This window comes from Vipera ursinii (assembly GCF_947247035.1).
Source record: "Vipera ursinii genome assembly, chromosome: 1".
Classification (NCBI taxonomy): domain Eukaryota; kingdom Metazoa; phylum Chordata; class Lepidosauria; order Squamata; family Viperidae; genus Vipera; species Vipera ursinii.
Genome location: NC_139512.1, coordinates 311,612,345 through 311,628,820, shown reverse-complemented (window position 1 = coordinate 311,628,820; position 16,476 = coordinate 311,612,345). Strand labels below are relative to the sequence as shown.

General features: G+C 37.2%; 1 protein-coding gene across 1 annotated transcript in view; it reads left to right on the top strand.

Moving 5' to 3' along the window:
- The window catches only part of HHAT (hedgehog acyltransferase), a gene marked incomplete at its 3' end in the record, with an annotated part of 123,950 nt that extends 108,191 nt beyond the window's left edge, over nucleotides 1-15,759 (top strand). The window contains exons 10-12 of the mRNA XM_083350204.1: nucleotides 5,594-5,795; nucleotides 12,736-12,880; nucleotides 15,704-15,759. Of these exons, the coding sequence (XP_083206330.1) occupies nucleotides 5,594-5,795; nucleotides 12,736-12,880; nucleotides 15,704-15,759 (403 nt within the window). The remainder of the gene's footprint in view (nucleotides 1-5,593; nucleotides 5,796-12,735; nucleotides 12,881-15,703) is intronic.
- Nucleotides 15,760-16,476: the final 717 nt, after the last annotated feature.

Here is a 16,476-nt window from a genome sequence, read left to right as displayed (position 1 = left end):
GCTCACATAGAAAATATACCATCTAAAATAAATCCCCTACAAAAGCAAAAGCATAACAGTGTTAGAATATAAAGGAAATTAAATATGGCAACATCACATCAGAAGGCTTTTATGTGAGTTGGCAACCTTAAGTGTCTGTCCACAAAGAAAAGAATTGTAGGCAAATTAGAGTGTGTGATGTCAATAGTTGTATCGTAAGCAAGGAGAGTATTGCTTTATTTGCATCTTCAGCCTGGTAGGAGAGAACAGGGACTGCTCACCAACTCTTCATGGGGGATTGAAACTGTCAACTAAAAAGCATTAAAAGTACATAAAGATGCATTTGGTAATGATGACTGATAGGAAAAACAATTAAAGTTTAGCGAAATTACAAGGTTGCACAATACTTCATAATGAGCTTCTTTGAAAGTGATGAATTGTGAAATTATAGTTATTAAGTAACAAAGTTTAAAAGTACAAGCAAATTTTTCCAAGAATTATGTTGTTATGCTATTGCTGATGTCATTCATCCTTCCCGAAGTTTGTAAGAGGTTGTTGAATGTGTAAGTTTTCATTTAATGTCATTCTTAACTTTTTCAGAAATTAAGTTTTTAACACAGCAGGGATTTGAAGAGTAATATTCACATAATCTGTCCAATTCAGTAATGGGTATCTAGTGAGTTAAAATTATGATGTGCTGTTTAATTGGAACAGCTTGCTGGCAGGAGATTAGATCAGTGGTGGGATTCAAATATGTGAACAACCAGTTCTTTGTGTAGATGCCACTTCCCGAAGTCCATTCTGGGCCTGGGCAACAAAAAATTAGCTACCGGTTCTGCCAAAGTGGTGCGAACCAGCTGATTCCCACCACTGGGTAACATGACTTAAAAAGCTGCCCAGTTTTGAAAAGGAAGCAGTGTAGTTGCTTGGTATAGGCAATCAGAACAAATTCTAGTCTCATTTTCAATTAACACTTTAAAATGTTTATTATTTTTGTGTCCCTAAAACAGGCATTACAATTACATTTTAAATTGGCATCATGGTTTTTATTTAGATAGATAAAATATGTAGGTTTTATGCACATTATATGAAGACCTGGCTCCTTAGAGAAGGCTCTAATCCCAGGAAAGGTGACCAGAAGGAGAAATGGATGACCAGCTGCAAAGTTGGTGGACTCGGTTACAGAGGCTATGAGGGCATCATTGGAAGACCAATGGAAGGTTAGGGACAAATCATCATGGAGAAAATCAGTAAGAGTTAACATGTAAAGTAGATGAAACATAATTAGTCAAAGAATATATGAGTATGGGTATACATATGTGTACATTTATACAGAAAGTGATAAAACAATATACATTGTGAATCATTATAGTTCAATTACTGTATTTACCACACCATTTTTTACAGTATCACACACACTGTCATCACAATACTTGGAAGAATTGGCTTGTATTTTCAAATGTTAGTAGTCATAATATTAGACTTCAAAATAAATTTGTCCTTTCAATGAAGTTCATATGAAGAATGTATATACTGTATGTGTGTGTTTAATTGGAAGTATAAATTTACAAGTATATACACTATAATTCCTAGAATCTGACCAATTACAACTGGTATGATATTTATAAATAAATAAAAAATATGAACAGAATTATATCTCCAGAAAAGGTTCAATGTGATATGTGGAATTATATTGCAAATGTTGTGACTCTGATTTGCTGAATTTATGTGTGAACCTACTTTAGCTTCTAGACCAGGGGTGTCAAACTGCCGGCCCACAGGCCGGATGCATCATGCAGAAGCCACGCCCACCCCATTGCCGGCAATGGCAAAACCGTCCCAATACGTTGCGTGACATCACCAGACGTAGCGAATTTGACATGTCTGTTCTAGACTATATCATGTCTATACCATTTGTTGACAGAAAAATGTGCATTTTTAGATAACTTGGGTAAGAACTATTAAGTTTAAATCTGCAGCTAGGTTTACTCAATTAACTTTGCACAAGCTATGCAAAATTTGCTTTCAGTGTCTTTAGACTGGATCCAGTCCTTTATCAGTCTTTATTTTCAGTGTAATGGCATTTATCATGTGGCTCTTGGCAATAATTTACCCACCTGGGTTCACCTCCATATTTTTAAACAAAATAAAATTAAGCCTGCACAATTAACCAACTACTTCTATTAGACAATAAAAGTCTGAAAATGGATCCTTTTTCCTCTGAGAAGTCACTAGTCAATGACATATAAACTAGACCATAATTTAAAATATGGTTCGAAGGGAATGCAGGCACTAACGGGAGGGTTGCGGCTCCCCCACATTTCTGCAAAAGCCCCCTTCTTGCCGGTCGCCCCTCCAGGGCGACTCTTTGGCCCTTTTAGGACTCCCCAGCGATGCGAAACTGGACGTGGAAGATGACAGCCATCCTCCAGATGTCCATAACGGCAGCATTGGCAAACCAGAAGCCCAGCATTAAAAACTTCCATTAACCTTAGCAGGCTTGAAATCCCTATACTGATGCAAAAATGCATAGCATTGTGCCTATTTACTTTTCAAATATGTTACCATACTTCAAGAAGGAGCTAGGTTTGAGAAGAAATTAACTGGATCATCAGTGGGAGAGCTTGATATTCATATTTTATTTTTGACTCAGGGGTAGGAACATAACATTTATTACAGCTAAGTAACCAGTAGAAAGAGAAATAACACAGCAAAATATCCATGTACATACACCATAGATAATTTATGTAGATTTGATAGCAAAAAAAAATTAGACATAAAACCTGATGAGCTGATTTAGTTAACTAAAGCCATAAAACATTCTTTATAAAAGATAAATACTCTATTTGCTACTTTACAGTTTTTGGGTGCTTATATGAATAAAATAGAGGAAGTAAAATGGAGGACGTAAACAGCTTTATAGTATATAATATTCAGGTGAGACAAAAGATAGCATTTTGCCTTGATAAGCTTGCTGTATGGCTCCAGAAGATGGTAGAGGACAGGAAGGCCTGGAGGAACGTTGTCCATGGGGTCACGATGGGTTGTACACGACTTTGCAACTAACAACAACAACATGGCTTCAGAACAAATCTTGCAACTTGTGGTGCATTATTAATGGGTAGAGATAAAGTTCTGTAGACTGCCCTTTATACCTTTTAATATAGGGAGTTTTTACTTTAGTGCCTGACTTGCTCACAGAATAGGCAGCTTAGAAACGTGAGCCATTAATTCTACTTCCCACTTTCCACACTGACAGAGTATTTCTAGGTATAGAATCTTATTATATCTGCCTCCCAGTACTGCAGTGGGAAAAATATTATTATATGGCCTTGAAAAAATATGTCTACAATTGTTAAAAATGGGATTTTGTAATTAATTGACCTGGGCACCATTACACTATATAGGCAACCATTTAAGCCAATGTCTTCATGGATATCTTTCTTGCTGCTGACCAGACTACCTGCTCCGCTTTTTAAAAACTTTTTAAAAACTACCTGCTCGGCTTTTTAAAAACTATTTTCTAGCTGCCTATTCTGTGAGCAAGTCAGGCACTGAAGTAAAACTCCCTATATTAAAAAGTATAAAGGGCAGTCTACAGAACTTTATCTCTACCCATTAATAATGCACCACAAGTTGCAACTATTTTCATGAATGAAGGCAAATATTGCAGGATCCAGTCTGGGCCGGGCACCAGGGCCAGAGGTTTAATATGCTGAGCTTTTGGACTCGTACTGGAGCCCATCATCAGGAAACTTCTCTATACCAGAATGTGTGCTTCAGACTATTCTATGTGTAGTATTTATGTGGTGCCTGGTGGTGTGTGTCTTTTTATTTATTGATTGGGATATTGATCGCTGGCTATTAAGTTGTTGGCTGTTTTTTCCTTGTGCTGCCAAGTCCTTGGCTCCTAAGTACCTGATAAGATGGTGGTAAATCAGCAGTCCTGTTGACTGACAAAGGCCCCTTCCCCCGGCTTCAATCATTTCTCTGGCTAACTTTGTACCTGCTCAGCCAACAATCTTAGTAGCTGCAAAATTAATGTATGTCCTTTTCATTGCAATGTGAGGCTACCAATGAGTTTGGATCTCCTTATATGACCACTCTCTTGCAATCTGATGGTTAGCTTCCTCCCCATCTGTCCTACATGTCACGGGCAGTCCATGCAGGGGATCTGGTAGATTACATTAGAAGTATTTCCCACCTCCAAGCAATCTTTGCAATGCATGATTTGTCCTCTTATAGTAGCTTCTGGGCGGTGTGTGATGCCCACTTGCAGATCTTGGAAGCTGTGTTCCACTGCTTCCGAAATGTTTTTTTATGTTTGGCAGGGTGTGTCATATAGTTGGACTTGAACTTTCTTTCTATAAATATAAATATGGTTAATTTCCTACTCTAAAGAAAGGAGTGTGCATTGCAAATACAGTAGTTTTATGTCACTATTTCACTCTTTTTAACTTGCCCTGTATCTTATAGTCATTGTGCTACATAGTTATCCCACTTTTGCCATTCTTCCTGTCAATTTGTTTTAAGACTAAGAAAATATAGAATGCCATGTTATCAGGATCCTTGATGAGTTACAGAAAGAGAAAACCCTTAATTCTGCATTTTCATAATCTAGTCCAAATCTGAAGTATACATACCACACTAGTGAAAAATAATATTTTAAAAAATCAATTTAAGAAATGTTTGAATTATTTGTAATAAAAAGAGATTGTGTAATTTCTAGGACTTGGATAAAAGAATTAATTTTCATTGGAATATTCATGCAAAGGATGCTGTAGAGATGAGAAGAGGGAGAGAGGTGTTGGAAAACAGGCAGAAATTATCAGCAAACGAGAAAAAGTGGCTGCTGCTACTTTTGCTAGTGGCATTTTGAGTGTAAATCTTCACTGAAAACAAGAAAGTATACTTTAAAAGAACTTTTCTCATAAAAACAAAGATTGGACCTCCACTTTTCCAAACAAGAAACAAGTAGTTCACAGATCAGTTGTGGGTCCGCTGAAAGTGATATAGGGCATGAATTTGGTGGTACTTCGTCTGCGGGAAAAATGTTTTTACATTTGTTAAAAATGTTATGATCCTCTCTGCTTGAGAAACTAGAGTGGATAGCAAATACAGCATATCAGGTAATTAGTCAAGACAAAACTTGTATCATTAATAAAAACAAGCAACTCTTGGAAAGCTTGTATCTTCCAAGTTTTCAATGAAGTCCAAATTCCGTGGTGGCGAACCTATGGCATGCGTGCCAGAGGTGGCACACAGAGCCCTCTCTGTGGACATGCGCGCCATTGCCCCAGTCCTGGGCCTTCAAGCTGGGTTTTATAAAACCTTTTCGCTTTAGGCCTCCGCCACCGTGTGCAAAAAAAATTTCAATCAATTAATTTCAACTTCTCACAGGAAAAAAAAATCTTGCAAAGTTGGAATTGATTGATTGAACTATTTAGTCCCACCCAGTCGGCCGTTACCACTACAGCCACGCCCACTCAATGGGCCACACCCACCTGGCACCCAACCATACATAAGTGGGTTTTGGGTTGCAGTTTGGGCACTCGGTCTCTAAAACATTCGCCATCACTGTCCTAATTACTTCTATTTTTAATTTCTCCTGCAGGTATATTTACGTCCCAATGGGAGGATCTCATTGCAGCATGTTTAAGATGGTGTTTTCGACTGCCATCACATTTGCTTTTGTAAGCTACTGGCATGGAAGCCACAGCTATCTTTGGTCCTGGGCTGTGCTTAATTGGCTTGGAGTAACAGCTGAAAATGGAGTGAAGAGGATTGTTTCTTTTCCAATTGTCCATAATTTTATTGTAAGTTAATCCTTTTTCATGTTTCTAGAAATCATATTTAAGTTTGGGATTAAATCTGAAGTGTGTTTTCTGAAAGCATCCTGACCAGCTTGAATGCTTTTTAGAACTGCTTTTCCCCTAACCCAAAAAGAAACTATGGAACTAGCACTGTAATGGAGGAAGCAATTACATAAAGTGATATGTGTTCTGTGTAATCTTTGATTGTCATTTGCAAAGGAACTATGTGGTTTAGGACCAGTCTTGCCTTTAGCAACTGCCAGTTTCCACAGTCATTGGGCAGTCTAGGGCTTGAATAGGGAACTACTTTATGATGGTTCAGCAGTTAAGATGCTGAGCTTGTCGGCTGGAAAGCTGACAGCTCACGTTTGAGACTCAAGCTTCATGTGACGGTCCCATCCTTGCTCCAGCTCCTGCCAACTTAGAAATTCTAAAGCATACAAATGCAAGTAGATAAATAGGTGCCACTTTGGTGGGAAGGTAACAGCGCTCCATGACATCATGCTGCTCACATGACTATGGATATGTCTTTGGACAGCGCTGGCTCAATGGCCTTGAAATGGAGATGAGCACCAGTCCCTATAATCAGCAATGATTACGGAGTAAAAGCCTTTACATATTTACCAGAGTTTACAAGAGCAGAAAGTTCTACTTTCTGCCCAGAATCTGAAGTAACAATAATAGAAATAATTAAACATGCTTGCTTACTTAATGTTCTTGGTTATCAGAGTTCTCCTCAAATGGTGGATGGCCTCCTTTTGGAGCTCTGAGGAGGGGGAAATGGTGAGGTTTTCCTCAGCCGCTGTCTGGGAGTGAACTAGTCATTTGCAGGCTTTGTATTCCATTGATTTACAAGTTCTGCATCTTATTATTGTGACTATCAGTGCTGTTTTTATTGGGTATGATCTAGCTACGTGTCCACAGGCCCCACAGTAATAGCATAGTCCATGCTCCCTTTTTCTTTGGTTCTCCCCCTGGCTATTTTCCCATGCTAGATTTAGAAGATTGGGTTTCTCCCTTATCTGAATTCTTCCAGCTGGCCATCTATAGTTACACAATGTAGAAAAAGCTCATCCAGGGTATTTTGGGCTCCTTGCCTCACTAGCTTCTCTGTCAGTTCATTAGCCAGCCTTTCACTGAACTTGTCAATTAGTGCTAAGTTATTCCACTCTACATCACTAGTGAATAACTTAAAACTCTGAAATATATGCTCCTATTCTCCTCTGTCCCAGCTTGAACTTCCAAATGTCTTGTTCAATAAGCATGCATAGTTATGATGGTAATGAAAAAGTAGCTGTACAACTAATCCTTGCATTTATAGGTCTGTAAAGCAAAGGAAAACTAAATTAAGATCATAACTTTCGCTTAATAACTGAGTTACCAGTCCCAGTTGTGATCACTAAATGAATAGTAGTAGCTGTGGTAGTTTGAATAAGAATGTAAATGAAAAGTTCTGTTTGCAGTAATTCTGACCCTGTCAAACCATTAAAGGGAGTGGCTTGTGGGGGGAGGGTGTTGGAAGAAACAAGACAGGATATAAGAACCTCCTAATCTCCTTAGAAGTTATTGGAGGACATGGAAAATGGTTAGTTACACTTTAGTTGCCTAAGTTTTTGGCTTTCTCATATTGCTCATATGATTCTAGGCAATCACAATCAGCCTACTGAATGTGGAGATGGCTGATTCTATCAGTCATGCTATATGACCACAGCCATTGAGAAAGACCAGGAATAATAAATTATAGCAACAATTTATTTTGCTCTTGAAATGTTTGAAAAGTTGTAAAATGGATCTCTGTTTAATAATTTTAAAACTTCTAGTTACTGCTTAATGGTGTAGGTGATCAATCAGCATCTCTGTCTTATGAAAGAAACAAGGAGCAAGTATTAATGGAAAATCTGATGGATGGCGGGTTAGGCCTTCGTTCTTATTCTCCTATTTCTCTGTGGTGAACTGCTTAATCCTGGCTTAGAATTGAAGAAGAAACAGTCGCATGGTGCTACAAGCGGTAATTCCCTGGATAGTGGCTGAAAAACTGGAGATGAGGTGAAACTAGAGTGAAGTGGGAATTAGCAAAGAAATATATCACTGTAAAATATCAAGCAGCCTAAGAACAGAGCCAACAAATGACACCCAAAGAAATTCAGTGCTGTTTTTGCATTTCTTTCTTTTTCCCCCCAGCAGAATCAAGAAATAATTATTCTTTTTTCACCAATAGCCACTCTATTTGTTGCCGAAACAATCTATGAGAGTTTAGGTTCCACAATTAACCAGTGGAAAAACCTGCCTCCAGAAGCTGTGAATGCTCCAACACTGGAAGTTTTTAAGAAGAGACCTGACAGCCATTTGTCTGAAATGGTATAGGGTTTCCTGTCTGAGCAGGGGGTTGGACTAGATGACCTCCAAGATCCCTTCCAACTTTATGATGATGATGATGATGTAGAGAAGTCTACCAGATTTTCAGCAAGCATGGTGGAGGGTTGCAATGGGAAAGTGCTCCTTTTATGCCCACTGACAGAACAAATTCTGTAATTGACAAGTTGCCTTCAACAAGTTACATAAAAAGTGAGCAACAAGCAAAGCTGCATGAAAATGAGTTATGTATGGCTGAAATTTCATCTCAGCTAAAAATACTCTAGTGGTAAACTTCATGTTTCTGTTTTAGAGGGGAAAAAAGCTATGCCTTTGTCTTATAATAGATACTGATGCAGGAATTGGTCGATTTTGGGATCAGAAAAGGAATTTGTGGGGAAAGCTTACTTTGTAAGTGTGCAAATAGGGCCTCCCCTGCACCCTTTCAAACTACTTTCGAAAGCAGTTACACCTCTACCAAATTAACCAGAAGTTTTTAAATATATCATTACTATTGTAATATGCCTTTAATCGACTTGATAGTTTATTATTTAAGTATGTTTGGTTAAACAAAGAAAGATGTATGAAAACTTCACAGAATACTTTGGTTATGGTAAAATAATTTGCTGCACTTATATGTTTGGTGAAGATACAGCTGCTTACCCTTTATCTCTTGTTTTCTGTATGCAATTCCTGACATATATCATTTCAATTTAATCCTTTTTTTTTCTTCAGGAGTTTCCCCTCCCCCATCAACAGTTTTGTACTGTAATTAATTGTGATGCTTTATTATAAAATGCATTGTCCTTCAGCCCAGCAGATGATTAAGATGCTAAATATCTTTCAGTATTTCGTTTGCTTTCTCTGCATTGGGCTTGATCATCCAAAAGGCAATATTTGTAGTACAGGTATTCCCTGACGTATGACCACAATAGAACCCAAAATTTCTATTGCTAAGTGAGACAGTTGCTAAAATTTTGCCCCATTGTATGACCTTTATGGCCACAGTTGTTAAGTGAATCACTGCAGTTGTTAATTTAGTGACATTGTTGTTAAGTGGATCTGGCTTCTCCATTTATTTTGCTTGGCAAAAAGTGATCACACAATCCCAGTTCACTTCAACTGTCATAAATATGAGTCAGTTGGCAAGCATCTGAATTTTGTTCACATGGCCATGGGGATGCTGCAATGGTTGCAAGTATGAAAAGTGTACACAAGTCACTTTTTTCAATGCCATTGTAACATGTTGTAAGTCGAGGACTACTTATAGATTGAATTTTTACAAATCTTCTCTGGTAACCTAGGCCAGGGGTAGGCAACCTCGGCTCTTTTATGACTCATGGACTTCAACTCTCAGAATTCCTGAGTCAGCTGACAGGAATTCTGGGAGTTGAAGTCCATGAGTCATAAAAGAGCCGAGGTTGCCTACCCCTGACCTAGGCAAAACTAATATTCAAATATTGCAAATATTTTTATGCTTGTCATGCATGAAATATGGAATCCTAGAAGTTACGTTAAAGGGTATCTTTATGAATTAATTAAAAATTTCCTGCCCTAACTTCACGTCACAAGGCATTCAAACTCCTTTTTCTTTTTACAATTTCTTTAAAAAAAAATTACTGTATTTAGCATTACTACTGATATATCAATGTTGTTATAAATATCTATTCAGGATTTGGAAGAAAAATCAATATGTGTATTTGAAATGTGACAGCTGGAGTAACTGCTAAATTTAGCACAATGATTGAGAAAATCATCATGTTACAGTTCTTGTGCAAGGCAAGAGCAGGTAGGACTGGTGTTGTTGCACAACTGAGATTTTCATGGTCACAATATTTTGCCAGTACATGGAAAGCCAGGTGGCATTGTACTGATGCAGATTGCTATCCATGTACTAATTAATTGCTCTATAAAGAAACAGAAACAAAAAACATTGCATTTAAGAACTGGCCATCTCAGCAGAACTAAGGATCCATTTGTGCAATTAGTGTCTATAGTGAGGCATCCTTGGATGAATGAACGGCCGTATCCTTAAGTCACTGATGTGGCAAGATACTGCACAGCCATCCTGTGTAAACTGGACTGCTTCTCTCTTCTTGGATAGGATTCAGCAATAGCTGATAATAAGTGCCTGGATTTCTCTTCTCTTTCCCTTGTTAGTGGTTGCTAGGTATCACAAAATGTTCTTACATGGGAATAACCAATATCCCCAAAGACTGGATCGTAACAATACAGGGCATAGGAGACAGAAAGATGAATTTCTCTCTGATGAAAGATAATGTGTTGTTTTCACTCACAAGAGTACCATAGTCTGGTTCCATTCATTTTTTACCTTAGAATTTGGTATTAAAACAACATAAGATATCATATTTTTCCCCAGAGGCTGCCTTTTCTGCTGTTCATGGAGTTCCTGGAAAACTATGAAAGGAATTTGTATTCTGTCATGTCATTAGGCATGGCCCTTTTGAGCCCTTTCTCAGAAGTTGGCAGATGATATTTATATGCAGGATCTTTTCTACCAGCCAGGCACATCATTTGCTTAAATTCCAGGTTGCAATCAGTTTGTTTTCATGAAAAGGCTCCATAGCCAAATATTCACTACCATTTCTCATCCAAGCAATGTTGAGTCATGCTGTAGATTGACTTCCACATTTCAAAGCAAATTATTATACTCATGTGTTTCCTATGAGATCCTAAGCCTTCCATTTTCATCACCATTCAAAACATCAATATGCTTATTTTTTAATTTAAAACAGCTATTTGTGCTCTTTGCGATTTTTAAATGTTTAAGAACACATTTGCTGTCATATAAACTTTTCATCATAAAGCAAATTATTAAAGTTGGCCAAAATTAAATTATCTCTTAATATTTAAACATGAATAAATAGTTATTACTGCTTATGGCACTAAGACTACAGACTGGGATCTCTCATAATGCCAGTTATGTTAGAGCTTAGCTTCTATTGCCTCTCTCTCAACAAAGAATATAAACATGCATATTACAACCTAATTAAACAAATAATCCATCCAACAGCATAAAAATCATGTCTATTAAGGGGGTCAAATCCACCCTACCCTCCAAATTCTGGGAATATATCTAGGTTTTCGGGGCTTGTGGTGTGCCCTGGGGATGGGGGCCACAAGAATTTCTGCAAGGATCTCATAACAGAGGCCATGACAGAGAAGGAAGGCTTCCTAGGTTCTGTTAGATGGCATTGTTTAATCGGGGTCCAGAGCATATAAACTTGGCCAGCTCTTCCCAAGCAAGCAGATACCATGGAAAAGTTATAGTGAATATTTCACTATTTGACTCTTGTTATTAAAAACTATGTAGTAGATTAGAAACAGGCTTATGTATTCCTAAAATTCAAAATGAATTTATATTTAATAATCAATATATATTATCAAGACATATTTGAGATCTATGGCACATCAGATATGAACATTTGATGATAATTGTATACAGGGCTATCAAATAAGAAGTTAATAATCAATTAAAACTGTAATGCATTCAGTTCAGTGAAAGAAAAATAAAGCAAGTATTAGAAAACTGTCAGGAAAAACTGGAGAAATTTCAAATGGTGATTCCTTTAGACCAGGGGTGTCAAACTCAATTTCATTGAGGGCCGCATCAGCATTGCTGTTGCCCTCAGGGGGCCGGGTGGGTATGGCCAGGGTGGGCGTGGCCTACTGGGTGGGCGTGGCCAGAGTGCGTATGGCCTACTGGGTGGGTGTGGCCAGCTATACATCATTCACATCAAGGGTGCCTATGGGGGCCTGGGCAGGAGTGGGACAGATCTGAGGGTCTCTGGCAGAAGGAAGGTCTCTAGGCCTGGGCCAAGGTAGTGGGGGCCATTCCCTCACTGTTTCCAGGATGGTTTCACGGGCCACATGAAACCACTTCGCGGGCCAGATCTGGCCCCCGGGCCTTGTGTTTGACTGTCTGCTTTAGACAGTTGTTCGGCTATAGTCTTAACGGCTCAAGGTTGACTCATTCTTCCATCCTTCCGAGGTTGTTAAAATGAGGACCCAGATTGTTGGAGGCAATAGGCTGGCTCTGTAAACTGGTTAGAGAGAGCTGTAAAGCACTGTGAAGCGGTATATAAGTTTAAGTGCTACTTCTATAGGAGAATACGGAAAAGCAAAATAAGACTTTTGCTGTCAGAAAGAAAGCTTCCTGTCAAAGAGGAAAAAAACCCATGTAGTGCTCTCTCGTGCTCTCTCTCTCTCTCTCTCTCTCTCTCTCTCTCTCTCTCTCTCTCTGTGTGTGTGTGTGTGTGTCTCTGTCTCTGTCTCTGTCTCTCTCTCTCTCTCTCACACACACACACAAAATGGTTGACTTGGATTAACTGCTATTCAACCTAATCTAAAGACAACTTTCAGAGCTAGCAGCATTTAAATACAATTCACAAAGCCCGTGTACTTTGTGGATTAAAATTTTTCACCTGAAAATTATTTCTGGAATGTTTTAACACTCTGCCCCCACCCTTGTAATATTTAATCTGGCAACAACAAATAGATTTCAGTTAATCCAGGATTAAAATTGTACGGGCTTTTATTTTAAGCTGTCTTTTAATTTTTATCTTTTTAGAACCGGGTTTTATCCCCAAGAGGAATTCGTCGATTACATGCAGCAATGGCAGCTGTATCCACCACTTTCTTGATTTTTTCAAACCTCATCTTTCTTGGTGGAAATGATGTTGGCAGAATTTATTGGAACAAGATCTTCAAAGAAGGCAAGTTAAGTGAATCTGAATTTTTCTTTAAAAATTATTAAAAATTCCTGCATGGATATACATTGCTGGTATATCTTAATCTTGATACTATAACAACAACAATTTGTCTTGTTGGCTTTCAAACTGATCTTTGTTTTTATTTTGTTTTATTTGAGATGCATTTTCTACCAAAACCATATTTAGATCCTGATGGTAAGAATAGTAATAAATACTGCTTTGTGCAATTTGAATCTAATTTAGTGAATTTATCAAACTGCAAATTATTTGTCAGTGTTAGCATAAAGAGCGAGGTAAAAACTTAAGTTTTTCATCAGTAAAGGATATATTAAGATAAGAGTTATGTTTCATATAATCGAACTAAAGATTGTAAGAGAGTTTTTATAGTCTTTTGAAATTATAACATTGAATATTCAGAAAGCCATGCAGAGTAGGCTGTACCGCAATTAGGAGCATATGAGAACATAACAGCAACACTTCTGCAGCTGTGTTATTAGGCACATCTTTTTTTAGGATTTCTTAGATGCCCCCTTGCAAACAGATGCAGAGTTTGTGTTTCCACGTGCGCCACCACACTTTGTGTTTCAAATAAAGCATTGCCCAGCCAAATATACAATATTTAGATTGTTTACATTCCTATATATCATAATTCCTTATTTTATTTATAGTATTTTACTCTTTTGTAATTTCAGTATATAATGAATTTTATTACCAGTTTTAAAAAGTTGTGGAGTTGTTTAGAATTTTTATTCCAATGACTAACAATTTCTGATGCTGAATAAAACCTTAGGTAGGTTTATATGTGATATGTGCTTGACATAAGCAGTTGATACCCATTTAACTGATAGAAAATGTACACTCAAGGCTTCGAGATAACAGGGCTACAATTCCCACTGTGTTCAGCCATCATGACAGCTCCATATATTCCTTTTGAAGCTACATTGAAAACTATTAGATTAATTTGTGCATTTATGGAGATGTCTCTGTATCTGTTATTCCAAGAAATTAAATCTGTCCTTGTTGTCCTTCAGGAGGACCCTAAATATTTCCAGTCCAATATATGCTTGTGGTACTTAACGTTTTTCTGAAATATATTTGAATCTTAGCACAATATGACTTTTCATTTGAGCACTTTTATTTCCTTTGGGCAATTCATTTTAACATTCAACAATAGACATGTGTTTTCCATGTAATTAGGCACATGATTTTGAATCACAAGGTTTTGTACAACAATCTGTGTGAACCCAAGAATGCCCTGTATGGCAGCAGTCCCCAACCCCCGGTCCGTGGATCAGTACTGGGCCGCGGCATGCCAGCAACCAGTCTGCACAAACAAGCAAAGCCCCATCTGTGGGATGCAGGCAGCGCACAAAACCATGCACCCTCCGGTCTACGGATAAACCTCTTTCCACGGAACTAATCCCTGGTGCCCAAAAGGTTGGGGATCTCTACTGTATGGAATTAAATATACAGTTTTTCCTGACATGAAGAGGGTCTACCTCTGTTGGAAGTCAAGTAGGATAGTTTTATCTCTTTCAGTCCCAAATTGGGCTTGAACTTCTGAGGAATTTCATCAGGCCTATCAAGTCTGGTTTTGTTTTTACAAAATTTATCTGTTAATTTTTACTTTAAGCCAAATTTGAGTACAGGTAGAATAGATGCAGTTAGTGAATTGGTCAAGAACAATTGTTATTCCTTGCAAGAACTTGAAAATAAGGTTAATTGCATGATCCAACAATTCCCCTGTTATTTACTTCCTGCTACAAATTCTTATCTATCTATATATGTGTGAAACCAATACTGGATGAACATACTATTCTAGTTATGTATTACTTGATTCTGCTATGTGGCATTTGAGAAGTTTTAATGCAAACCAATCTGTTGCTTGCTTCTCATTAAGATTAAGACTAAGATTTTTAAATTTTATTTCTTATTTTTATAAATAACTCTGAGTGACAAACATAGCTAATATTCCTTCATCTTCATATTTTCCTCACAACAACAACCCTGAAAGATGTGTTGGGCTGAGAGAGACTACCTGGCCCAAAATATCCCATCCAGCTTTCACGCCTTATGCAGAACTAGAACTCACAGGTCTCCTGGTTTCTAGGCGAGCACCTTTACCACTTAGACCAAACTAGCTCTTATAATTTTCATTGATTTTAATTATTAAATTTATTCATTATGTAATAATAATAATAATAATATAATGTAATTATTGTTTAATAATTTAAATCAGTTCTTGTAATATTGCAGTGTATTTCTTACTTGTTTAAACATGAGAATTAAGGTAATATTTGGAATGAATAAAATACTTTGTAAACACTAATAAATTAATATTAAAATACAATTGGAATGGTTTTCTTCCAAGGGAAAGGCTTTTACAGCCTTTTGAGAGAAGCACTTCCACATATATATGCAATTCTTACAATTTTTGACAGGCTTATTTTTTAAGTTACAGTTTCATAAAAAAACAAGCAGAATAGTCTTTGGAATGAATGTGACATGGACACACACTGGAAAGAAAATAGTGTATCCCTTGATCTTTGAAACTTGTTTTGATTCTTTGTATAAAAATAGAAAGCTAGTCATTTTCATGATAAAATAAGAATAATATTTTAAAAATAATTTACAGGCTATTTTTAGAAGTAAGACATGAAAGCATGATTTGCTCTGAGATTATAGAGTGTCTTGGCTGTTCAGACTTCTATTGAATGAAATTATTTTGGACAGGCATTGCATTTACAACTGATCTGGAAGACTGCAATTTTAAATCAAGGAAAGCTGTGTAGATTTTTAAGCATGTACCCTAATCTATATTTATAGATTATCACTCTGCAGTGGGATTTGTTGGTCTGAAGTCTGCAAAAGTTCTGGAATAGCTGCTTTCAATTTTTACATCAGATCTGGCTTCCTTGTTCCATGAAGCCTTGTAGCTAAAAACTATTATGTGTACAAGAAAGGAAATAAAATGAACTCTTTTGAATTAGAATGTTAATTAGCCATCTATTGTTTTCATTGAGTACATTGTGGTGAGGGAAGCTTTGAGACTGTCCTATTTAATTCTAGGAGCTGGAGCAGGTTATATTGGAGCGCAGGTACCATCATCCCCCAACATACATCATGCAGTTAAGGTGTATGGAGGTTGACATTTGACAACTGCAGGGGGACCATAATCCATGATGTACAGATTTGGCTTATATTATTTACCATTAATTACAATTATTTAGAATTGTAACATCTAATGAGATAGATGGATGCAATAGCATTCATAAGATCTGTAAGAAACCTCCAGTGTTCTACTTAGTATTTTCAATAAGTATTTCTGCTACTATTTATTTATTTATTTATTTATTTATTTATTTATTTATTTATTTATTTATTGTATTTTTATACCGCCCTTCTCCCGAAGGACTCAGGGTGGTGTACAGGGCAATAAATACAAAACAGGATACAAAAGTTAAAAGCAATTAAATAAATGCCCAAGGTTAAAACAATAATTAAAACGTATTTAAAACCCCAACCCTAACCCATCAGACCAGGTCAGATTGCTCAAATAGATACGTTTTTAGATCGCGCCGGAAGGAGTGAAGGTCGGG